Source organism: Parus major, chromosome 4, assembly GCF_001522545.3.
Source record: "Parus major isolate Abel chromosome 4, Parus_major1.1, whole genome shotgun sequence".
Taxonomy (NCBI): domain Eukaryota; kingdom Metazoa; phylum Chordata; class Aves; order Passeriformes; family Paridae; genus Parus; species Parus major.
The window spans coordinates 50,775,585-50,802,055 of record NC_031771.1 but is presented as its reverse complement, the minus strand read 5'-3'; the positions used below and the strand labels follow the sequence as shown (position 1 = coordinate 50,802,055).

Here is a 26,471-nt window from a genome sequence, read left to right as displayed (position 1 = left end):
TGGTGTCCACCAGGTCCTTCTTTGCAGAGCTGGGCTTTCCAGCACTTTGGCCCCAAGCCTGTGCTGGTGTATGGGATTACTCTTCCTCAGGTGCAGGACCCTGTATTTGTCTGTTGAATTTTAGATGGCTTTTCTCTGCCTGTCTCTTCAACCTGTGGAGGTGAGGGACGGTATCAAAAGCCTTGCTGAAGTTGAGGCAGAAAATGTCTGCAGCTTTCTCCTCAACCATCCAGGTAGTTGTTTCACCACAGGAGGCAAGAAGGTTGGCCAAACGTGATTTATCTTTAGTGAGTCCATGCTAACTATTCCTGATCACCTTCATTTCATCCATGTGGATATAGATGGCCTCCAGAAAGAGGTGCTCCATCATTTCTCCAGGGACTGAGGTGAGGCTAACAGGCTGATAGTTCCCTGGGTCCTCTTCCCTGCCATTTTTGAAGACTGGGGTGACATTTGCTTTCTTGCAGTCTTCAGACACCTTTCCTGATCTCCATGACCTTTCAAACATGATCATGGGAGTCCTTGCTATGCCAAGTCTCCCAGCACTCATGGATGAATCCAGTCAAGACCCATGGACTTATGGATATCAAGTTTACTTGGGTCTTCTCTAACCCAATTTTCCTTGTCCAAAGGAAAGCCTTCTTTCCATCATTCCCTTAGCTTGGTCTCCTGGGTCAGAGACTCCCAAGGGCTGCCCTTGTCAGTGAAGGCTGATGCAAAGTAGGTGTTTGGTAACTCCTCTGCTTCCTCTGTTATGAGAGTACCCCTCCATTTAGTGACAGGCCCACATCATCCTTTGTTTTCCTTCCATTATTGGTGTATTTGAAGAAGTCTTTCTTGTCCTTGACATCCTAGGCCATATTTAATATCAGAGGGGCCTTGACCTTCCCAGTCTCAGTCCTATGTACTCTGAAAATATCATTGAGTGGCCCAACCCTGCTTCCATCTCGAGTGTCTTTCCTGCTTACACCTGAGTAAGGACAGGAGGTCTTTAAACATCCACACAGGTCTCTTCACACGGTTGCCTGACTTCTTGCTTGTTCGAGGCACTGTTCTTGAGTCTGGAGGAAGTGATCCTTGGCTTTCAACCAAAGCCCTTGAACCCCTTTTCCCTACAGTGCCTGTTTCCATGGGATTCTTCCAAGAGCATCCCTGAAGAGGCTAAACTTAGGCTCTCCTGAAGACCATAGCTGCAATCTTGCTTCCTGCGCTGTTTCCTCCTTGCCTGATACTGAACTCCAAATCTCGTGGTCACTGAAGCCAAGGCTACCCCCAGGCTTCACATCTCCAGCCTTGGAGGCCTTCCCTGTTTGTTAGCATGAGGCTGAGATGCACACTGTTCCCTGTGGGAACTCCATTACCTGTGTCAGGAAGTTGTCATCAGTGCTTTCCAGGAACCTCCTGCATGGACTGTTTGTGCTTCACTCTGTTGCTTCTCCAGCTGATGTCAGTGTAGATAAATTAATTCACAAGAACCTAGTGCCTGTGATTTTGAGGCTACTTACAGCTGCCAGTAGAAGGCCTCACCCATTTCCTTCTCCTGATCAGGCTGCCTGGTCCTCTACAACTTGTAACATTTGTTTAATGAACTACCCTAGAGTTTTCTACATTAGAGTAGGTGCATCTGGGTTTACCCTACTGGTATTGTAACCAACTCAACTGCAAAGGTTAACTTATTTTCTGGGACTAGTGTACTGTGCTTAACTCAAAAATTAAACTGGAAAGCTGTCCATGTGCAATGGGAGCTGGCTTGGAAGAGCAATGCAGCACTGATGAGAGATAGGAGCCTCTAAACCCTGTCACCTGGGTAGGACAGAAGACAGCGCTGACATGGGACAAGGAAGCAGGGACAGTGCTATTGCCACTACTAACTCTCCAGAGCAGAAGGGGAAAACTACAATCTGGTCTTCATGAAACAAGATAAAACATGAGTGGAGACTTTAATTCCAGTTAGTCAGTAGTGGTGTTTTTTGGAAAGGCTGTCTTGTGTTCTACAAACACAGGCTGACCACATTTGTTTTAAGAAAGCAAGCCTTCAAAACAGCTCTGAACACACTGGGCCTGCTGGAAGGCTCACACTGATAAACAGGCTGGCAAAATTGGAAGGACTAATTTCAGTCATTGCTTGCAGATGGAGTGGAGGGGGAACCTCAGGGCCTGTAAAAGGCAAACAGTCTTGGTTTGTCCGCACAACTAAACTGAGCAAGGGTCTGGAGGCACTGGGTTGGGATTATCACAGCTGTTTGGGGGCATGCTGCTTGACCTAGCTCAAGCCCATTTGAGAAGAATCCTCCAAGACCATGGCTGGGCACCATTACAGGAATTTATGGGCCAACATGGGTCCCAAGAAGTAGCAGATTAGGTAAATGGGTTCACAGGGAAAGCTTAACTTATCACAACCAGACGGCAGAGCCTGGCCTTGGTTAGTTTATTAATACAAATCTATCCAGGGAGATTTGCTTGTAACTTGCACAATTACTTGCTGTGTAAATCAATTTCTCAGGACATGCTGCAATGAACAGATAGAAAATGCCGAGCAGGTATCTCAGTTCCTGCCTTGGCAGACTATCAAAAAAGGGTGCTAGGTTTGCTAATGGGCTTGTGCTTTTTCCTGCTCACCTGGTATAACTGATAAGAGCATATAGCAATGCTGAGCATTAGGAGCTATCTAGACAGTTCATGGGTGATCAAGGAGAGGTCAAAACAAACAAACAAAAGACATAACAGAAATCAGAAAATGTGAACTGGGGAAGGAAGCAAGGTCAAGGAATACGTTAGCAGAAAGATCAATGAACACAGTTATAAACAAGGCTGTTGCAGCCAGTTTTCTTCTAAGGGGTTATTTAAGATGCCCAAAGGTAGATGGGTATCTGATACCACTTGTCAAATAACTCAAGTCCCTTAAGTCAACAGGCACTCAGCACTGTTGTTGCAATTTCAGTTTGGAACACCAGTGCCTCAGAATATCTGATTTGCTGCAGGTAATTTGGCTTCTGCTTAGTTGTGGTTTTTAGGTTTTTTTCTTGCTTACCTGTAACTATTACATAAGTATATACTGCAGTAATGCAAGTATCTTCTCCTTTCCATTTTGGTTACTCATTTCTCCTGGTCTGATTTTGATGCTCACTCATCTATATGTGGCTGCTTTTATGCAGACACCTTCTACTTAGGTATAGGCTCGCTGTTACTTTCATTATTGCAAATATAACAAAGTCTCCTGGCATAGGAATTAGGTATTTAGATAAATAATGAAGCTGTGAGGCATTTCCAATGCACCTGTATTCCAGATGTGTTTTATTTACAATTTTCTGTTGATTATTCAGTAATTGTTCCTGTCACCTACATCTTAGAAGACAGCATAGGAAATTGCTCCATGCTCAGATTCCCGTTGACATTCTTTCATTTTCTTACCCTTGGGCTTTTTCTTTTAAAAATATAGCCTTTTATTTTTGTTCTTTCTACATCCCAGTCTTTTAATAGAGTTCACACATTTATGGAAGGAAGGACAGAGTGCATGGATGGAATTCCTCTGCCAAAGCTTATTCAACTTGTTTCATGCCTTTGTGCTATCTTTCATCCAGGATAAGGGTCAACAGCCAGTGTTAAATGTCATAGTCCATTAGTCAGTGGGGACAGCTTACACAGACAAGATTCTGCTTTAAATCAATTCTCTTCACAGAAAATCCGTGTTTCACATGTGGTTTTCAAAGATCATCTATACTTTTCCAGTAGCTCAAATGGGAATACGAAAATACCAGCAAGGGGTATGTTTATAATATGGAATCACTATACCAGGATTAATTCACAAGTGTCCCCTTTATCGCTGAGTAACATTGATACTGCAAGGTATTCTAGAACTTTAATTCTGTCCTCATGCCTATTTATTGGGATGCAAAGCTCCTCACTGTAGTCTGGGAAGCAACACCATGCAGTCAGTGGTCAGTCACCCCCATAAGGGTGTTCCCCACATTTGGTGCTGTCCTGCTACCACCCTACTGTGTGATCCAGAGCTGAACAAACTTTTCAGCATAGCTGCAAATCTTTCATAACTGGTTTGAATTGATTTCTTCATAAAGCTGTAGTTGGTAACTGCTCAACACTGACTTCTTTTTTTTACCTTATCGTTACCTACCTGATTCTCCCTTCTTCCCACAGTGTCGTGATACATTGCAGGGATACATTGCATAGCAACCTCTCTCCCCTTCATTTTCTTCCATTTACTTGGTGTAAATTGCATTCATTTTAGATAATTTGGCACCTGTTCTGTAAATAATTCTTCTGAAATTCTTTCTTGTCCATAATTTATTTGCTAGAGATGATTCAGAGCAGAACAAAGGGAGAGAGAAAAAGTCATCGCTTACACTGCCTTATGCATGACCTGTGCTGTTCAGATGGCTGGACTTCTATCAAATGTGTATAAACAAACTACAGAGCAGCTCAGCCCTACATCCGAGATTTATTATTTCATTATTCCCACCCTGAACTCTCAGCATGGGCTGCAGAAACTATAAACTTCAGTGATCGTGTTTCAATTTATGAAAAATAATTCTTGATGCAGCAACACTTTTTCCCTTCTCTCTCTGCTTTCCTTGTGGCTGTAGAATTATGTAGCTGCTTTACATAACCATTCTCTTTCTCACTGGGAATTGGTTGATTCTCTAGATTGTAAATAGCCCCCTGGATCTTATAAGAAGTGAAGGATAATAATTATTTTAGCCTTCAGGATTGCCAGTTTATTGTGAAGAGCTGCTTATCTTAAAATACTTTGGTAGAACTTCTGATGTAACAGGTAACAATAAACAAAGATGGAACTATTAACTGCTGGCGTCATGAAATACACTGCAGCTTCAACAATTGCCATCTGAATATAGATGTTGAATCGTGTTTCTGGCAGAACTCTTCAAATTAGTTAATTACTAGAGTTCAGAACATGGGCTTTAGAGAGGACAACAGAGTGAGCCAGAGTGCTAACACTTAACTCTGACGTGTATGTACACAATCTAAACCACTGCTGCTCGTGGAGCTCCCAGATTGCAATGCATGGGCCACAATCACACCACCACTGACAAACTCCCATGGGATTAGTATTTCACCAGGGCCTTCAGTTTTGCTACATGTGGCATTTGTAGCAATATACACATTTAATGTGTAGCTAACTATAAGCAAGATTTGTCTCATGCAAGCCTAAATAGTTTTTTGTGAACATCTAACTGTGCATGCCATTCAGTACCTAACCTAACACTGCCCATGTTGTGATACTTGTCTGCTTGCCCTCAAGGGCTACACTTGGCTTTCTGCAATGCTTTTGACTTTACCATCTAAACCTGCTCCAGTTTTAATAGATGCACAGTCCTCTTTTATTAGGTGACAAAAATACAGTTAAGAGGGCTCTTGAAATAACTGTATCTTTGTGTTAAGGAATTTGATATAATCAAATTTAGCTGCACAAGTTTTTGCAACTCAAAACAGACTCAAAATAATGGGCACCATTTGCAATGGATATGAAATAGGCATAATCTAACCCCAGTGAGTACAACAGCTTAGTATGTAAAAGTCAAGCTCCTTTCTAACACATGAAAATATTCACCTATACATAGAAAGAGCAAAATATGTATATACAACTGTACTAAGAACAAAAAGAATTGTTTGCACAGTTCTTGATCAAATAAATTAAAAACTCAGTAAAGGCACACAATTTACTTTCTCTGCGGGAGGGGGAGGAGTTCCAACATATTCATTTTTATCCCAGAGCACTGTTGCCCCAAAGCATCAACTCTTCCCTCAACACTTCTGAATTTTCAGTTTTCTGCAAGTGAAATGTGCCTTGATGATAGGTGTGTATAGACGTTTATATATAAATATAAAAATCTCTCTTGAAAGTCAGAGCTTTTTGCCTTCAAAATCATTCCCTTCTTACTGAAACTTCCTCGGTCTTGCTTGAAAAACAAATATTCTGGGCTTGCTCTGTAAGGAAGCTGTTTTCCTCAAAGAAAGTGAAAGCTGATTGTGTCATCTGAAGCTAAGAAAACAGACACATAAATAATGATCTTGAGAGACTGTAACAGTAAGATAGTATTTCATCCCAGAGGTGCCTTAAAAGAAATTCCTCCACATACAAGTTGAATTAAAAAAATATTTTTATTTACAAGAGTAAATAATGTAGTGCAAGGCGAGTGGATTTAACCCTCAATAATGCATAGATTGATGCAATTTATAGTCTGTGATCTACATCATTTTGCAGAGGTGACTGCACATCTGCTGTAAAGGTTAGACTTTTCCTACAGCCACTTTACAGACAGCTTTAAATCAAATAGAAGGTATTTGCACTCCATACATGGTATTTATACATCCCATTCAACATTTATCAAATAAACTGTCACTTAAGTGTCTTTGAGAGTCACTATAGAACATGAAATAAATCCTTGCCAGTGTTATCTACAGAAGAATCCAAAAATAAATTTTTGTTCACTTTGTGTCATCTGATCACACTTAAACATTCTTTTATTTATTCATTGGGGAGCTCCTTTCTCAAATCAGTGGCTCCTGGCAGGAAGAGAAACATTTTCTTGTGTCCACCAGGGAATGTGGATTCTTGTAAAACTTTGAGTAAAACTTAGCAATCATAACTAATATGTTATGACCATACTGCAAATATTCCTGGTCTGTTTTCTTTCAAAACAAAACACTTTTCACATTGAAAAATCAGCATGGAATATAAAATGCCAAAAAACTTATTGTTACCATTGCATGTACCAAAGTCCCGACTGGTTTCCATGGAACTTGGAAAGTATCGGTAACTGGGTTTCGCTTTTATGTAATTTCCATGATTCAAATTTGGAAAACTTTGCTGATTTCAGCAATAAATAAGCTCAAATGCAGTAAAAGCAATTTAGTAAGAGATTAGACATGTAACTAAAACTTCATTAAAACCTGTTTGCTTCTTTTTCAATTAGGCGAAGACTTCCAGGTCCTTCCATAACATACAGTATGATTGTGTGCTGGGTATAGCGAGATAATCTGCATCATCACCAGAGTTAAATAAATCTGCATCATCATTGGACTTAAATAAATTATACAGATGCTTTTCCTCTATAGTGGAGAAGTCAGATCAGTAAACTTCCCTACACCTTCAGCTGTTGGACTGCATTTTAAATGCCATGTACAGGGTTGGTTGCCAGTTCCTAGATTTGTAGTTGCTCACATCCTGTCTTCCCAATGGACGTAAATCTGAAGGAAACTACACTTCAGCTGGTAACAAGGGGATTCTGAGGGTTTGACTCCTGCTGTGATAAATCATTTGAAAGAGTAGGTTCATCTCGCTGTACTGGTCTGGTAACATCCTCGCTGTCATTCCCTGAGGAAGAAGGGACGTCATGTGACAATGGTTCTGGTCTTCTTCCGGGAGAATTACGAGCTTCAGAAGAATGTCAAAAGAAATCATTTAAGAAAACCCCACTTTGTCTAGGAAGTCTATTAATCAATATTTAAATATTATGTGGATGCAAAATTACACCAAAAGATAATATTCTAAGGTATGGAAATAATGAAAGAAGAGTATCTAAAATGATATATTTTATACATTTGTTGTATGATTACCAAGTTATGTAAATTGACAGCTAGTAAGAAAGGAAAACAGGATTTCAGAATTATTTCCACATTCAGCATATTCTTCAGAGTTACGTGTCTTAATTCAAATAATCTTTTCAGATTTAATGGTGTTGGGTTTTTTAAAATACTACTTCCTATAGGTGTAGATTATCAACATAAAAGTAATTTTTTCAGTATTTTATTACAGAAATATATCAGAAAACATTATTTTCTGACATATACCTACTACTGGGGTTAAAACACAACGTAAGAAAATGTATGTAGTGGAAGAAATTCTTTTTATAATTGGTAATATTCACAATTTCCTGATCAAGTCTTAAGAGCTGAATTGAAACACTTGACTGAAGCAGGAAATGCTTTTTAAATGATGACTAATTATTTTTCATGTGATGCTAAGGGTTTTCTCCCTTTACTCAGCAATGTGATTTTGTCTCTGATATCTTTTTCAGTGTGGTAGAAAACATGATGGCAGTTTTAATAGATTGAAGTCTAGCATTTCTGTTTGTTAATAGTCTTTGTCCCATCAAAAGACAACATAGAGCAAAACCTTCTGTTTTAGGACAGGAGGAGTTTGCAACTCCTGACTGAATGCATTTGCTGACTCTGTAACTGATGTTAAGAGTCTGAACTGATTCTTACTAAAAGTTACTCTAATGTAGCACCAGCTCTTTTTCTCCCACCTTGCATCTGATCCAGTCCTATGAAACAGGAGACACACTTTGATTGCATATAGCAGAGATTACACAGGGAATCCAAGTCATAAAATTACTGTAATAATACTGCATGTTGAGAGATGGAGAATAATCACCTACCAATCAGTTAATGTTTTTATTAAGAATCTCCTTTATTAAGAGAAAAAAAGATTTAAAGATGCTTTTACTTCATCTACCCCTTTTTAATGATCAAAAAAATTACACATTAAAGAAGCTATTGCTTAGAGGTACTTCTTTCAAATATAGAATTTTGACTACATTTTTGAATGTTCTACTGCCATAAAAAGACTATTCCTATTTCTTCAGTTTTACACATACTCACCAGATAAAGATTGAAAAGACTGCACTGCAAATGCAACAAGAATTGATAAAAGAAAGGTTCCCATGAAGTAGATCTGTGACAATAATTTTAAAAACATAGTTAGAGCAGTGCAAAGCCAAGGTAGAGTTCCAAATCAATTGTGCATGTAATAAAGGAGCACTACATACCAGTGTAGAGTGTAAAACATTGTTCCAGAGAACTCTCATGTGAAAATAAAGCAATGCTAATGAACATGGACTAATTGATTCCTGGTTACTATTATTCCAGCACCTACAACAAGAAGATAAAAACAACTAATTAGTCCTCCTCTACAATTTTGGGGCATTGATCATCTGGGACTCTCAAAATTTTATTACCTACACAGAACATTGATGCCAAAACTCCTTCAGAGACAATGCTGTACAGCAGGATGAAGTCAGAGCTTGAAGAGTGTTTTAGCTGACTAGCACAAGGCACCTATCTCCTGTGGGGTGAGCTGAGCAGCTTTCTCGATTCTATCAAATACGAGTTCACCTTCTAGGGCAGTTTAGACAGCTAAGTCACAGGCATCTATTTAAAGCTTCAATTGATTCTATTCTACAAAGCTAAGGAGAGGGAGTGGTGACATATATATAGATGTATACCTTTTCTCTACAAATTATTATACATTTAATTTAGTTATGAAGTCATAGACTGTGTGTGTATGTACATATATATGTATAGAGAGAGACACATAAATACATAAAGGTATGTGCCCTTTTAGACAGAACTGTATGATGATGGGAAAGCCCTTCAGCACTGTCAACTCTGGAATTACTCTCACAGCAAAGCAGGTGCATTCAGCCCAAGTGAAGGCAGAATTCAGACTCAAGCTTACAATCCCAGATGGTCCAGAACCCCTATGTCTCTGACTAGAGGTTTCACGCGCAGTGGAAGTAATTTAGGATACAAGTTCAGTCTAACTGCAGTGAAGAACAATTTCAGCAAATTGCTGGAGAAGAGACAAATGAGGTTTTAACGTTGGTATTGGCTTCACTCTTCTGGGTTCACTCAGTAGCAAAACAGATGATAAACCACTTGTCATTCACAGCCTCATGTATTAACCATTAGCTCCTCCTTCTTCAAATATTTGAAAGGCAATTCCACAAATTCACCAAATATTGTGTAAGCTTCAGATTCCCACTGTGCCTTTCAACACCTGTTGCTTTACCTGGGTATAAAGGGAAACCCAGGTTCTGTACCAGAACCCCAGAGTGTTCTGGGTGGTTTGTCAACAAACACTACTGGCACAGGTCATTCAGGCAGCAGACCTGTAACATTCTCAGATACCTATTATTCTGTGCCAGCCTGGCCACATTTGCAAAATCAATAGGAAGGATTGCTATTATCCCAGTTACACATTTTCAAATTCTGTATTAAATTATGTTACATTTATGAAACATTGGTTTGGACTGTGCACAAATCACCAGTACCTAACTTAGGAACTTACATATATTGAACTGGAAAAGATCACCTGGATTGTTGAATACAGTCCCTATTATTTCAGGTAACCACATATAATCACATCTCTTTAAGAGGTATAAACTGAAATATCCTTAGGGAATTAAAGAATTTCAAGTATGTTAACCTTAACCTGCCTTAAATCATAAAAGCAAACAACGTTAATAGTAACATGAGTTGCTGTCCTCCAGGATAAATGTTACTCACATGGAAAACCAGAAGATGCTGATTAAGGGTAAAAAAGACTCACCTGTAATACAGTTCTTGAAGAAGTGATGTATTACTAGAATGCAACGCTTGATCAATTTCCAAGTGATCCAAAATATAGGAAGGTATGGAGTTGCCCTCTTCTATGACAAGGGCCAAATTGAAGAAACCCTAACAGTGAAAAAATGCACACTTTTTAAACATTAAATTTTCATATCTGAATTTAAGCACCAGGTATCTAAATAATTATAATTTCCTTTCCTGAATTTGTTTAGCATAATGTGATATGCACCAAATAATTATGAGAGCCCTTTCTCCTAACCATATGCTCAGGTAAATAGTGAAAATGCAAAAGAAGCATTCAGATGTTGTGACACTGTTTTCTTAGCTCATATCCTTTTCCAGATGGTTTCTTTCTTATTTTCAGTTGCTCATTAAGCACAGTTACCATATCAGACTGTCATATTTTATCTCCTAGGGAAATACAGAGTGAAAACAGAAATTGATTTCTATTGTATTACTGTTCAATACCCCTTCACACAGCTCTACAGATCAACAGAATCTGAAAGGTGAAATTAAGAGCAGAAATTTCCTTAAGACAATTTGAGTCCTTAATCTTACAGTTTTGCTTATTTGGACAAGTCTTAAGCAATCCTGTGTCTCTTCAGAGTCAGAAAGATGAATACACATGAGACATTTTACAGGTTTCCCCACCACTTTGGCTTTCATGCTTTAAAGTAACTATGCATCTCCTCTTTCCTTTGCTAGTTTAGCAGTAATGTTATGTCCCAATAACCTCAAAACAGAACCCACCCATGCTACCTCTGATAAGTCACATACAAGACACCGCCTGGTGATATTGCCATAGAGACAGGGAGATCAGAATATTATACCCAGGAGGTGCAATAGGAGGGCCTGAGAACAGGAAACTCAGTGGTGAAACACTGCATGTCTTTGCTAATATACATGGTGTATTCTTTAATTATTAAGCACTTTAAGATGAAACCTTCATTAGCGAATAAAACTCACTCTGGGATTCACTTGGTATAATATACAAAGGGAAATGGGCCAGTCTTCTTTTTTTTTTATCATAAAATGGCAGAGGATAGGACTAGAATACAACCCAGTCCATTAATTCTTCCTCTTGAAATAGCAAAAACACTGAGTCACTTGTGCCAAGGTAAGGTAGCACTAAATTAGGCCATTTACCTTTAGCTTACAAAGCAGCCTAATTCTAGGACCATTCATCCATGCTAAGTTTATCTTCTATTATGAAACAGCAACTACTGACTCACAAGGTATTTTGAAATAATTGTAACTTATTCTACCAGGTTTCTTTGGTGCAGATGAGGCCAAGCAGAAGAACCAGTCACAGCTATATTCTCAGACTGTTCTACACTCTGATGTTTTGCCATGACTGCAGACCCACCTGTGAATCACCCTCCAAGGCAGCCTGGGCATACATCCGCATGGAGAGCTCAAGGTCTTTACTCTGGTTCTGGTAACCATAGTAGTAGAAATCACCCATCTTCAAATAAGCTGTGGAAGAAACCAAGAACCAGGAAAATCATTTAGACTATTTGTAGCAATAGAATTAACCAACTATTAATGTGATGGAAAAGTTAACAGTAATTCTATTTAAAGCACAATATTATAAAACAAATGTACTCTCTCTATAATTGTCTCTGTGGCTACTTTATATCAGCCTCCTACTGAAAAGAATTATCCTGGATGAAATCTCTCATTGTTTCTCTCTAATGAATTTAGTGAGTGACATTGCTTTTACAAAAACAGAGGCTTGAGAGTCTTTATATAGCATTCCTTCTTTACTTGCTGAATCTGTCTTTGGACAACCTGAAGCTTTATTTAGTCAGATTAGCCCTACTAAATTGATGAGGCTTAAAATCATGCCATCTATGTGTTTTCTCTGTACCTGACACTATGGTGGATGAATCTTTCCCAAAAGTTATAGAATGCTGCTGCTGGTAATTTTATAAGTTTCAAATCCAACTCAACCCAGGACAACAGTAGGGTTACATTTTTCCTGTCTAGAAGGAAGCAATGCCCAGCAAATATTTTATAAACATCTTTCTGTGACATTGGACCATAATGAAATCCATCAAAAGAGAGGGCATTGACCCAGACAGAAGCAAGCATGATGTTGCACTAAGCTGTGCTATTGAATTTAAAAACTCCTATGAGTGTGTCTACACTCATCTGACCTAAGCTTTCCTCAAATGGTTTGAAACTCTTCTACACTTTGGCTTGTGCATCTATAGCAGCTCCCTAGAAATCCCATGAGTTTTTACAGTGGACTGAAATGGAATGACAGTCCCATCCTATGAGTCTGACCTCCAGAAGTTTTTCTAATGTAAGCTTGTACCAAAGGATCCACCAAAGGGTCAGCCAAACTACACCTTGCTAAGGTGTCTACAAACTCCTCAGGAAAGCCAACAGTGTTTGTCAGCTCCTTTGGCTTCTGGCTATATCCATGTGGTATTCAGTTTCCACACATTTCCCACGCTGTGTATTTAAATGAATAGTATGAACTATTTTCACACTCCACTTTTCCACATGCTTCTTACAAATCACTTAAATGCTGTTGTGAGACAATCAGATCAGTGTTTTTAAATATTCAGTAAAGCTTTCAGAGGCACCAAAATGACTTAGCTATGGAAGTCACAGATGTAGTAAAATTTAAGGCCTGAGGAATGTAACTTATTTGCAAATAGACCTTAGAGAATCCTTTAGTTCTCCAAGGTAAGCTCTGCCAATGTTGATAAACTCTGTACCCTAAGAGAAAAACTAGTAATAAATTAGATAAGGAATCCCTTAGCCTTTATTAGTTTCTCATGACTCAATTATGATATGGAAGTATATTTGCTTTTGGATTTTCCCTTTGATAAACCAAACAGCATGAGCTCCTAAAGTCTATTGCTTTTTTTCTTAAACTTTGAGTTTAAGAAAACTGTTCAGACTCCTAAATAACTAGCCCTTCCTCAGGGCTTAGCTTTTTTATTTTATTTTATTAATTTTTTATCCATTTAATGCAATAAAAAGGAAATTTTCAGAAAACCTGTGCTGAAATACAACACTTAAATTACCTTTTTTCCCTTTATATTCATATCAAAATATGAAAAAACAAAAGTATGATTAGTAGGAATTAATCTTCCCTCAACCTGCTTACTCACATATAAGTCATAACAAACACAGTTTTTGAAATTTAGAAAAGAAAAAGTAAAATTAACATTTAGAAATAATTCTTTATACATACCAAATGATGGAGCATTGACTTGAGAAACAGAGAAATTGTAGTATCTCCAGACACAATCAGTTGCTAGGTATTTTCTTGCTAAGTCCTATAAAGAAAATAATTGGTGAATTCATATCCCAGGTAAGAGAACAATGACACACATTATCATTAACAAAGGCTCCTTTCAGGATAAGGAGTTATAATTTCATTTACTCACTGGTCTTTCTTCACAGATGTGTGCTAAATTTGACTGTGACACTTCAATCCCAGTTTCAGCTGCTAAAATGTAATGCAGCAGAGCTTCATGCCTAATGTTAGATAAAATAAATTAATGAAAAACCTTACAAAAATAACATGCATTTTAGTTACAGTCAAAAAAAACAAAAACCAAAAGCACAAAATAAATGAATAAAATTGTCTACAAAAAAAACTTTGGTACAAAGCTTAAGAGCAAGAGGCTGGGAAACCCATGCAACAGCGACATGCACAGGCAATGCTTGGTGTAACCAGCCATGCTGGATCTCAAGAATTTGCAGCCCTTGCCCTCTTGCATTGAGGCTACTGGCTACAGTGTGCATTTACTCCAAGTGCCAGACTGATGGGAAAGAAGAATTGATACTAAGCCAAATTTTCTATTTATATATTTCAGATAAAACATTCTTAAAAGACTCTACTTAAAAAAAACCCCTATAATTAACTTAACTCTGTATATATATCTGTCTAACATTCATCTGAGTATTTCTTTGGTATGCTTTACCTTTTATTTATGTGACTTGTCTTTTTAGACAGAGCTTTTTGAAAAATGATTCGTCTCTCCTTATATTCGAATGTATGAATAGATAAACAGTCTTGGTCCCTCTAAGGACTTTTTTCATCTCACTGACTAAATCAAGTTGTAAAATTTAATATTGCATTTGCAGTATAGCAATTCAGTATTCTGATACTAGACGAGAGCATCTCTCATATTCTCTGGCACCCATCTACTCTATATTATGAAGACTATGCATTTAAAATTAAGAGAAGTCTTTAAAATCATGTGTGTAGTTTTAAAATCCCAAGAGAGTAGAAAATCCCACTTAGTGTGCTTTTTTCCTTCTGAACTTTCCTATTAAAGAGTAGTGTTGCCAGTGATTTTCTTCTCCACAACACAAAGGTAAAACCATGGCAAGTTTCAGGGTTCAATGGCTGGTTTAACTGGAAGCTAACTGGAAGATATGGTAAATACACATTTGACTTCAATAGTAGCTGCTTAAGCAAAGCAACTTTAAATCAGATTGTGAAAGCAGTTGTTCTTACAAAACTGGCAGGTGTACCCTCCTGTTATCCAGCTACTTCTGCATTATTACTTGTACTTGCCCTGTACAAATATCTAGTACAAGAGAGATCTAGACTACAGAAGGAACGCAGGGGAAAGCTGGGAAATTGGTTGATCCTTATGTCTCAAAGGGCAACTAAGAAAAGAAATTACATTTACGGCCTTTAAATCAATCTTTGAAGGTCCACCTATCATGACAGACAGATGAACACCTATTACTTGTACTTGGATGGATTAGCAGTGCAACAATTTATGCCTATGCAATTTACACCCAGGCATCTCAAGTAGGACTCCAGGAGATTTTCCCCCCCAGCTGCTGAGCCCAGACTTTCCAAAATCTTAATGCTCTGTCATCTGCCTGTGCACTGCAGGATGAACTGGGCAGAGCCACAGGCTTGCACAACAGCTGCTACAAAAATATCAACAGTTTTTCAGTGTTCGAAAGTGGGCTCAAGTCAAAAAAGAAATGTCTGTGACAGTCTCAGTAAAAAGACACTTCTAGGTATGAGTTACTCCAGAAAAGTCCACTGACAGTTTCTTGTAGATCTCCTTAGCCTGAAACACTAACTCAGTACTTACAGGGGAAAGCTGCAGGACTAAATGAGCCATTGTTTTAATCACATATGACAGTCTGATGTTTGTACACACAAGATCTGATGCTCATGCCTTGCTAAGATGGACCATTAACCTGGACACTATTTTGAAACCTCTAGGCTGGCTCATTGGATATTACAGCCCCTTATTATATTTACACAAAAGACAGTATTAACCATACACAGAAAAAACAACAAATCTAATCCAGCAGCCGGTCTTTTCATGACACAGAAATATACAAAAGAGAGAAGGTAAAATACAAGATTTGTAAGAGAGAACTGTAAAAGGTGTTCCTCTGGTTAATCCAGTGCACATTACACAAATATTATGGGAAGAGAACCACAGTTGATACAACTATTTCATACTAAAATCTCCTTGTTTTTCACTTGATTCTGTCAGAATTGTTGAATTATATTTCAGATCAACTCCTCCTTCCCTTTATGTCAATGTATGTTTTGCAACTGATTTTTGTAGTGCTATTACTTTTTTTTTCCTTTGAGAAGATGGTCCATTATAAACTATTTTATATTGCTATATGTAAGTGAAAAATAGCAAATAAAAAGAGCAGAAGAAACATACCATGAAAGTTCCAGATATGCATTGAGAGCTTTTCTGATTACATGACCTAAGTAGCCATTCTTCTCTGCAATGTGTTTTGCCCAGCTGTGGAATAGAAGAAACAAAATACGAACGGTCATGCTCCACTAATGTTATTCCAGCTCACACAGACTCAAAAAGCACAAAAGGATATGGGGTCACCATCTGACTTCTTCTGTAAGACAAACTACGGGACTTAACAGTAGTCACTGCATTAATCCTGTAACAATTGACTGAGAACATGAAGTCCATTCATCTCTATGAGTGTATTAGAGACATCCTGTGTTTTTTTCTCAGCAATGTTTTTTAGAAAAGCAAACATAAATTCTTGATGCTATTAAGAATTATATGCCTATTTTTTGATGCAAAATGCCAATTCTACCACATCACCAATAATTCTTGAAAAAACCTAAAAATAATGCGAGGCTTTGTTAGATACAACCTTTCAACAATCTCTCAGAGTTGTTCTGGAAAAAAAAAATACTAGAAGTACTCAATATCTCTTAAAACCTACTGGTCATCTAAATAATACACATACTCATACAGATCAAATATTGCTGCAGAACCTTTTGCCATAAAGGTAAGCACTGTGAAGTACAAGGTATCTAGGACACAGACTTAAAAATCACCAGTAAGCAAAATAACCATATTGGGAATATATTCTCCTTTAATAAATGGTCTCCTTACTTACATTACAGCTTTTTCTGGATCTCTAGGGAAGTCTTCCATATTTCCTGTGATGTAATACAGAGAGCATCTCAAAGTCCCCTCTATATGTCCTCCTTGGGCAGCTTTATAGAAATAGCGTGCAGCAACTGTCTGTGAAGAAACAAGACACAATTAGCAACTCTGCATTATTAATCTTTATTGAGATTTCTTCCTCAGGACTCATTTCAAAGGAACAAAAATAGGTAGCTGGATAATGAGGGTAAGATAGTTAAACTACTTTTAATGTACTTAGATGAAATTAATTCTTTCTTCTAAATTTTTAATAGTTTAGGCTAGAAAAAGTTTTGAAGAACATGTATTAGGGTAATATATGGAACATCAAACAGAAAAGTGTATAAATTTTTACCTAACACTCACTGACACAAAAATCCTAGCATATAACAAGCATATGACAAAAATAAAATTAGTTATTCACTAGTAAGAAGATTATTAAGGCATCCTGGAGAACAGAACTTTTGCACTTGTGATGCCAAATGAAGGCTGTGGACCAGCAGCAATTCTCTGTATGTTCAGCAGACCACAACCACAGTGCTCAAATCTTTGAAACTGGTTTATAAAAAATAAGACAGATTGAGTAAGCAGGGCCAGAGCTATAGAAGTGGGAAAGCTGTGTGACTCCACATTTTACCCTCAGGAACAGTAATCTGTAAAGTAAACCAAACCAGCATACAACCTGAAATAATTGATTTCAGGAAATTTTTAACCACCAATATATGCTTTCTGTTAGTGAGCACGGACTACATAGTCCTTCTTGCCATTTGCTTTGATGAATAAAGACACCTGGACACTTTTAGGTGTTCTCTTATAATCAGTTCACTCTGCAATGTGTATTTTGGTCCTTGGGGAAGGAAAATGTGTTTGCCAGATGCACATGTTGTTGAGCACTGCTGCTGTTGGCAGCAGAAATGCTCATTGTCTGGAGTATATCCAGATCTCAGAACTCAAAGGCCACACTGAAAACATGTTTTCGCTCAAAGTATGAGGTCTGCTGGCATTTATTACAGTCTACCTCACTAGACTTTTGCTGCTGTTCATACACTACCTAGTTAATTAAAAGAAATATAAATTAAGTAGACCATTCCTATTAAGGGAAAATCTATTTTGCACATATGTTAATGGGTTCTGTCACAGAAAAACAAAATAAAATACTGCTGTATACCAGGACTGTATCAAACAGTTAAATTTTCAAGTCTGGATTGGAGGCCTCTCGCTGCAGTTCTGAGGCTCACAGAAGCTATGTGAACATAACATAGCTATGAGTTCATGAGTTCAGGGACAAGGTTCTGCTGCCTTCAGTTATTGTGGAATCCCTTCCCTATAAACTTTTCAATTCAAAACTGAGAACCCAAAAGGTCACATGATGTGAGACCACACAGTATCCTTCCTGGCTGCTGTCACTGGAAGGAGTAAAACCTGCACCTGGTTTGTTTCTAAATCAAAAGAATACAAACACATGCATATAATTTTGACTGAGATATTTGAGCAACATCTCTCTCCCTAAGCAACCTGACTGAATCCCCCAGTAAAATCCTTCTTTATGATAAAAGGTGACAAAATCCAACTTAGGTGATCAGAGCAATATCGACAATGAGGCAAAAACTTCTGAATTGGGCCCTAATGTAAGAAATAGTTCCATTAAATATTTACTCACTTGATTTCTACCAGGTACTCCTGGGTAAATCCCATCCAAATACAGGACACCGAGGTTGTATGATGCATCTGGATTTCCCAATTCTTCAGCAATTAACCAGTGTTCAGCTGCTTTTCTATAGTCTCTTTTAAAATTGTGGTAATACCATCCTAATCCATTCACTGCCTGGGGCAAGCCCTTAGGGAAGAAGATCAGTCTCAGGTCATACATTTAATTCTGCTTTTTGTTACTTCTGGGAATAGGGGTTATAAAGCCTTTTTTCCCCACTACTTTCATCTGTGGCCTCATATATAGAGTGAGGAATAAGACTTCAGAGCCATCTTACTCTACAGAGTCTCAGCCATGTGCTGACTTTCACTTGTTGACAAGAACAAATTTTGACTATTTTTCCCCTTTCTCCTCTTCAAAGCCAAACAGGACACTTATTCTTGTGAACTCCCAGAAACCGGTTGAGAGGATTAGCAATCAAAAATCGCACTTCTTTTAAACTAGAAAATTTCCTTGAGAATAAATAGAAAGCAATGAACACAGAATTACTTTGTGATGCTGCCTTCAAAATACATTTCAGATCTGCTTAAGATATTGCTACTTTCTACTCTTTGCATCCTGCAAAAGCATAAAAAATATAATATGCATAAAAAATAGCACACTTGTTATACTTTGCATCTTTGCATCTTGGCTCAAGAGGAGAAAATCTTGAGACAGTTTTTATTTTTGTTGCAATGAGTCACCGCTTCCTTGCATAAACTGGTGGATCATATGGGGCTGTAAGTATGCCAGCAATGTTATTAACTTGCACATTAAAATGCAAAAGACGTTAAACTTTTCAATAATTATGATGTTGTTTTTGTATAGAAAATATGCATTTGAACATAAGAATCCAAGTATCTGAGTTCAAGAAGAGTAAGGAAATTGATGTCTCTAGGAGTCTTCCAGGAAGCTGTTCCTCAGATCCTGAATCAAGGGAATTTTGATCACATCATAAAAGTCTCTCAGTTTATTTAGGCCTTTCCCAAACAGACAGTAGAACAGATAGTCTCTCCTGTTTCAAAGGAATCACAGAACTGGCACAAATCTTTTCTGACAGTGGTCAGAAATCCTACTGATACTAGTGAAATCCTTCTATCATAATCAGTAATTTAACTCATTCTGGTTCTAAGAGCTAGGAATGTGTTCAAGGTCTAGATACTCTTTAATTTTTATTCTAAGGACCAGATCACGGCCTGAGTAACCTGGCTGTCCTAGAGCATTAAATAGGAGTGAGGCTCCTCTGCTCTGTCAATGTTTCTCCCTACTATGGAAAAGAAACCAGGAGACTTCCGGACATCCAGGTCTTCTCCATTAATGCTCAGGAATATGAGGCAAAAACATACCCCTGGATCAAATATTCACTTTGGAAATTGCTTAAGTAACACCAAGTTCCAAAAGATGTAAGTAGAGAGAATTCTTTCACAGAAATTTTGGCTGATTTTGAGTGGTCTAGTCTCCCAACTTGGGAAAACAAGGCTTTCACCACTCATGGTGATGACACTGGAAGAAGCAAGCAGTATTGACACAGAATTATGGCAACAGGCATTTTATATAAGTCAGAGTTGATTGTTATTAGCACCTAGTACAGAACTACTACAATAAATTATTTATTGTATTTTACCTTGGCTGCTGCTTTCTTCATCAATTCCAATGCAAGTTTTATATTCTTTTTCACACCTTGACCCTAGGAAACAGATATGTGAAACAATCATTGTTTACAAATGCAGGGTGATAAAAATTCACTTATACATATCCAAAATGCCTTTTAATATTTATACTATTACCTACTGTCATTCAGCTGTAAACAGTTTTAACAAAACAAGCAGCTTTGTGTTCATCCATCCTTCACAGCTTTACAAAATCTCAGTGATTCAGTCAAGAAACAATTATCATCAGTATATTCAAGTGATTTTTATGAGAAAATAATATCAGATATTATTTTTAATTTATATTTAATATATATTTGTATATATTATATATTTATATTATATGTATATAGATATTTATGTATTATATTATTAGATATTTTAAATTTATATTTAATTTTGAGCAACTAAGGAAGAATGAATAGCATTCAAAGGGGCATAGGTTATGCACAGTTGGGCAGTGAGTAAGAGCTCTCAGCTCTCCTGAAAAAAGATGTTAGTGTCTCTAGAGAAAATACACAGATGTCATGCTTATGATATCCACATAAAATAATTCCAGACACAGGTAAAGCAGATTATGTGTGCTCAAAATTAACACAAGCAACACTTAAACAAGCATTTTCTAGAGAAAATGTCCAAGGAATGAGATGAAGACCTAACAGTTCCTCACCAGTATTTCGAAGCTTTAGTGTATGAATGCCTTATGGGTGACATCACTTAGCTGATACACCTTATTTGACTCAGGTGAGGTCATGCCTCAGTTTAACATCTTCTGTCTACTGCTTCTAGCAGGGGAAAACTAACTGCATGCAGCAATAATTTAATTCCAACTTAAAAAGCCATCCTAATAAAGGATTCTATTCTACAAAAGGATCAAACTTTTATCTACATCTCTACACCAAAGCCTATGCCTACTAGCTGGTTGGATTCTTGAGGTGGCAAGACACTAGGAAAAATCTGGATCCACAATTTGATCCTGAATATGGCTAGGAAGAAAGTAACTAGACCGTTTCTAACTTGCTCTTTTTAAAATTTTTGTGCCTTTTTGGTACAATATTAGCTTCATACCTATTGATTGCTTTTCAGAGTAAATCTAAAAGCACTTGTATATACTCTTACCCTGTATCACTGCAGATAACTTAGAAACATCATGTTATAAGAACAATTATTTTGAAGTGAAAACATGAAATATGACTTACCTTAAACAACACAATGGCGTAATCATATATTAACACTGGATCTTCTGTTTCTATTGCACCCTTTGCATACCATTCAATTGCAGCTTCAGGATTTTTTGCCACTCCTTGTTGACCCCAAAACAGCATCTGAGCCAAACGTTGCTAAAAGAAAACAACTTAAGCAGTTATGCTATAAATGCTAGTATTGAAACTGGAATTGCTGACTTTTTCAGGCTTAGATGCATTTCAGATGTGAGAATAACTAATATCCACCCTCAACAGTTTGAAAACAACTGTTTAACAGGAATATTCAGAGAGCTTTTCAGTGGTGGAATGTACTGATCCTAACTCTACAGCAGGTTTATTTTTACAGCTGTCAGCATCATAGAAGTCTGGATTGATTTAAGTGCAGAGATAAGAGATAGACAGATTTGATGCACATAAATGGCTTGGTATTACAATATATTACTACTGGTCTCAGATCAGCAGCAGTAATGGCAACGTGTCAAATACAAAGCCAGGGAAAAGGGTTAGAGACAGAGGTTGCCAAGACTTGAAAACTATTCCCTTCTGCCTTGCATCCTTGTTATGGTCTTTGCACAGTTACTGGCTATTACTGAACAGGAGCATGAGAAATAGTCCAGGCTCAGAAAAAAGGAAGCAGTTCTGGGTGGAAGGAGAAAATGTCTGTCCACTCTCCTCTGCAGCTTTCCTACGTGGTCTAGGTATTAATACTAATGTACTCAGGTACATTCCTGAATGTATTTAAAACCAAAAATGGGGAAATTTATTACCTGTGCAGCAGCATTTCCTCTTGTTGCTTCATGTTTTAACCACATAAAGACATCACCATTTTCTTTTGTTTGAGCTTTTAGCAGTTCATCATCCATCAGCCTTATAGTTTCAACAAATGCCTGAAGAGTAGGTGAGCAGAAAAAAATTAACTTCCACATGAATTTCACAAAGAATTTTTACATCTGCAATCAGAATGAAAATGTTGTCCATTTCCTGTTCATCCCTAAAAATTCACCATCAGTTCTGGATTTTAACATTCTCATCACTCTTCTGATGCCCAGTGCATTAAGAACTATTGTTATATCCACTGTAAAAAACATTTACTGCTTTGTTCCAAAACTGCAAGTCCATTCTACACTGGAAAGATGTCAAGACACCAACAATTGAAAAAAACCTGCAAACCATCTTCTAATGCACTTAAAAATGGGTTTTAAGTGCACTTAAAAATGACAAAAGTGGTTTTGAGTCTTTTAAGGCTTAAAAATTTCTATAGAAATTTCTTTCAAAATATTAAAAAACGGCTAGGAGAAAGGTTGATGAAGACCTGACCCACAGCACTCTTACCTAGGTAAGTCTGCCCATTTTTAGCTCTTCAGCAATTAAAATCTCTCTATTTTTTGTACAATAATCATGCTTTCTGATAAGCCAGGATTCTAGCACTAACCTACTTTGCAAATTCTTTATCTTCAAATTAAAATGCAAATTTTATATTTGCATTTACAAATGCCTATTCTTTACAAAAAAGTTGTGTTACTTCCTGTTTAGCAGCTTATTCTAAAATAATTTTATTCTAACTTTATCAGATAACTATTCAACAACTAAGTCATTACATTTGATTATAGAAAAGGTTTAAGTATGGAGAGGACAATTCATCTTCTGCAGGAACTTTATGATGTCTGTTGAAATAGCAGATCAGCTGCTTAATAAACAAAATATATTGATTATATATTGATATAATTAATATATTAATTATATTAATAATTAAAAATCTGAGTGAGGATTTAGGGGCCAAGAATAAGGCTTGGTCTTCTATTAAAGACAGATTTGTGGACAATTCTCAGGATTTGAGACTGATTTTGATTTTCATTCCCCCTTCCTAAGAAACACAGTAATAATACCCACATATAATTTGGGGGATTTTGTAACAATCATTGGATCATAGAATGATTTGGGCTGGAAGGGACTTTTAAAGACTGTTTAGTCCAACATGCCTGCCAAAGGGAGGGACACGAATCAGATAAACAAACATTTGTAAATCAAGACAAAAATCTTCTGGCCCCATAAATATGGATATGAAAAATAACCTGGACAGAAAACAAATTCAGATACACTTAAAACTCCTTTACCTGTTCCCCTTTTATATTGTGTTGATCCAGGGATGTCTTTATTGCAATATTGCTATAATAAGCATATGACAGCTCCAAATCAAGTGGATAGTTATTAATGCCTTGGTAATGTTTATAGCCAAGATTCATCACAGAAAGTCTCTCATTCCCCTGAGCACCAACCAAACTGTACAGCAGTCCCTGGCAAAAATCAACATAAACAAGTGTAAATTTGCTGCACATCTCACAAGTTAAGCACTTTGCAGAAGATTTACAGGGAACAGAATGTTCATACTGGTAGCTGATATAATAGCTATATCATGTAAACAGAGTTACAGAAGCAAACACAGCCATAAAGTGGTCAAAATATCTTATGTTTGCACAGAAACACTTGAAAGAAAAACTAGGCTCTAAATACTTTTCAAATATTGCATTTATCCTGTCATCTCTAAGTGTGCAGCAATTTTTAATGCCATTTTACTACAGTATTATTTATGCTCAGCAGTGACTTAAATAGTCCCACTGATGCCAGCTACAGTTTTCACACTGAATTCTGTGGAAACATATGGCAGCTAACAAACAGTATTTGAGAATCTTACCCTAGGGATCTGACAGGACTAGCTGGATGGAATCTATGGCTGATAAGGTTTCAGCACAAATTTCCTTCAGGTACATGGTAATTGGTCTATGCACTACACATGTGCCAAAAAACATTTTCAGCACTACTATTATTTTTCACCTGCACAGTAAGAAAACCAGTGGAGTCCCGTCTGTGCTGTGTATTAAATTGTTTCCTACACTACCTGAAGCAGATCCAATGATGTAATTCCTTAGCCTCCATAATAAGAACTATATACTCTATAATTAGGGTATAATAAAGGTTCCTGTCTAAGGTTTCTTGATTTTGAAGAATTGCAGGTGAGCTTTGTCTCTGATTAGCTTGTCAGGGGTTCTTCTGATTTAATGTCTGTAACCACAACAGACAGAGCTGCTATTCTTTATGAGTGTTTTCTATTACACTATTATATCACAATTAAATATCTGTTGGTAATTTTAGTGTTGCCTTCTTCCCCAGATATATAAACACCTTCCCTTTATTTGACCTAGAACATATTAAAACATTTCAGTTATTTGCAACCTGACTAAGAGGTCAGGAGTTGTCAAACTCTGCAGTTGCTCAGTTGAAGCACAGTCACTTTTTTACAAAAGGAAACTGTTCTACTTTGGTTACCCTTGCTCATTTGACCATAATATACTCAGTGTCACATTTTTGCACACTCTAAAATCAGACTTCTTTCCTGACTGTGCTATGCAACCTTTCCACTTTAGATTTGCCTGATCCAAGACTTTTTTCCTACCTGTCTTCAAATGACTGTGGGTGACTCAAGAGCTCTTACTCATCCTGGCTCCACAGTGACTAGGCAAAGCAATACTTTATGCTGTTCACTTTATTACCATCTTTACTATATCTCTCATTTCATTGTTCTGCTTGAGCAGCATCAAGATTCCCACCATCAGGCCTTCATAAAGATATCACTGCCATCAAAGTATTTATTAGTAGCTTTACTGGAGAATCCCTGCAACCACCACCTGGATCTGAGGGCCATTTCACTTTCTTTAATTCAATGGATCATCCCATTTCTTAACTGTCTTTAAAGGTAATTAATTCCACAGACATAACAGAACATGTTAAATATAGTACCTTTATACGATCCACAGACACACCAAACCCTGTTTCAAATATAACTGCAAGGAAATAGGAAGCCTTATGGTATCCACAACAACTGGAATCCACCAGGAGAGGGACAGAAGATCCCAAACTGCTGAGGCCATTGGCATTGGAGAGACCTTTTACAACCTTCTCAAATATCCTCCGGCCAACTTCTACAACTGTATCACTTCCATCTTCTAACACTAAAAATAAAATATAGGACACACAGTTATTGCAAGAGTTAAAATTAGGAACCAACTTCCCAAGAAACTGAGTAACAGACAGAACAATAGATTCTGTTATTTCTCAAGCTGAATGGTATTTTCAATGCAGATTAAATTCCTAGAGACACAAGGTATTAATGAATATGAAGGGTGAATAAAAATCCAAAAGACCATCTCAAAGTAACTAACGACTAAAAACATAAGGTTATTTCTATAATTCCTTCTACCTAATAAGCCAGACTACCATCTGCAGCATATTGCAACATATATGCCACATAAGACTCCTTTATTAAGTTAGATAATATGAAAAAATGGTCAAATGATACTAAACTAAGCAATAAATACTGTTGAGTTATTTCAGAACAATTTGAAAAAAGAAATACTATTACCATCTGGACTACTGAAATCCATCTCTTGTAACAGTTGGAACAAAGTGTGGTACTTTTCCCTTAGCTCTTTTCCCCACATGAAAGCATCACATTTAGATTTTTCTCCATACTTGTGGATCAACTCCAAATAATAGTTTTCATAGTAACCTAGAGAAAACAACATATTTAAGACATGAAAGCTGACTTTTTTGTCTTGAAAACAGGACCATTTTTCTGACAGAAAAAAAAGAAATTTCTAATAAACTAAAAATTTACAGACAAGATGAGCACACCCTTAACAAGAAGCTAAAAACTCATCCAGCTAGCACAGGCCACTTAAATACATTCAGATTTCTTCTTCCGTACTCTGGTCACAATGCATTCAATTGAATTCAAATTAGAAACACAAGCTAGTTTTCAGCACACATTTAAGCTATGTCATTCTCCTTTCACCAAAGTGGACTCTTTGGTAGAAACCTGTTAATTACTGAATGTTAGACAACTGTGGCAGAAAGATTCTAGCAAAATCCACCCATTTTCCTTTAGGGTCATTTTGAAAATGAAATGGAAGAAAGGCAATTGCATAGTGTACATGAAAGCTGGAGAGTATTTCTTTGTCCCCTTACACACCTGGATTATTAAAGAAGCCATATCAAGATAATTTAAGTTTTTATTTCATAACACAGAAGTATTTCCAGGGACGAAACCCCAGTTCTAGCTACCATT

The 26,471-nt window shown here is 37.2% G+C and overlaps 1 protein-coding gene across 2 annotated transcripts in view; it reads right to left on the bottom strand.

Annotated features, from left to right (window-relative positions):
- Positions 1-6,119: 6,119 nt before the first annotated feature.
- The window catches only part of SEL1L3 (SEL1L family member 3), a 34,249-nt gene continuing 13,897 nt past the window's right edge, over positions 6,120-26,471 (bottom strand). The window contains exons 9-24 of one of the 2 annotated variants that reach the window (XM_015623952.3): positions 25,767-25,913; positions 25,145-25,356; positions 23,464-23,643; positions 22,117-22,236; positions 21,344-21,484; positions 20,120-20,182; positions 18,469-18,645; positions 16,780-16,907; positions 16,071-16,154; positions 13,800-13,890; positions 13,604-13,688; positions 11,759-11,868; positions 10,373-10,500; positions 8,811-8,913; positions 8,644-8,716; positions 6,120-7,414 (exon numbers count right to left, since the gene is read on the bottom strand). In XM_015623952.3, coding sequence (XP_015479438.1) covers positions 7,245-7,414; positions 8,644-8,716; positions 8,811-8,913; positions 10,373-10,500; positions 11,759-11,868; positions 13,604-13,688; positions 13,800-13,890; positions 16,071-16,154; positions 16,780-16,907; positions 18,469-18,645; positions 20,120-20,182; positions 21,344-21,484; positions 22,117-22,236; positions 23,464-23,643; positions 25,145-25,356; positions 25,767-25,913 — 2,012 coding nt within the window. In that variant the 3' untranslated portion in view covers positions 6,120-7,244. The remainder of the gene's footprint in view (positions 7,415-8,643; positions 8,717-8,810; positions 8,914-10,372; positions 10,501-11,758; positions 11,869-13,603; positions 13,689-13,799; positions 13,891-16,070; positions 16,155-16,779; positions 16,908-18,468; positions 18,646-20,119; positions 20,183-21,343; positions 21,485-22,116; positions 22,237-23,463; positions 23,644-25,144; positions 25,357-25,766; positions 25,914-26,471) is intronic. The other variant, XM_015623953.3, reaches the window with a different exon arrangement.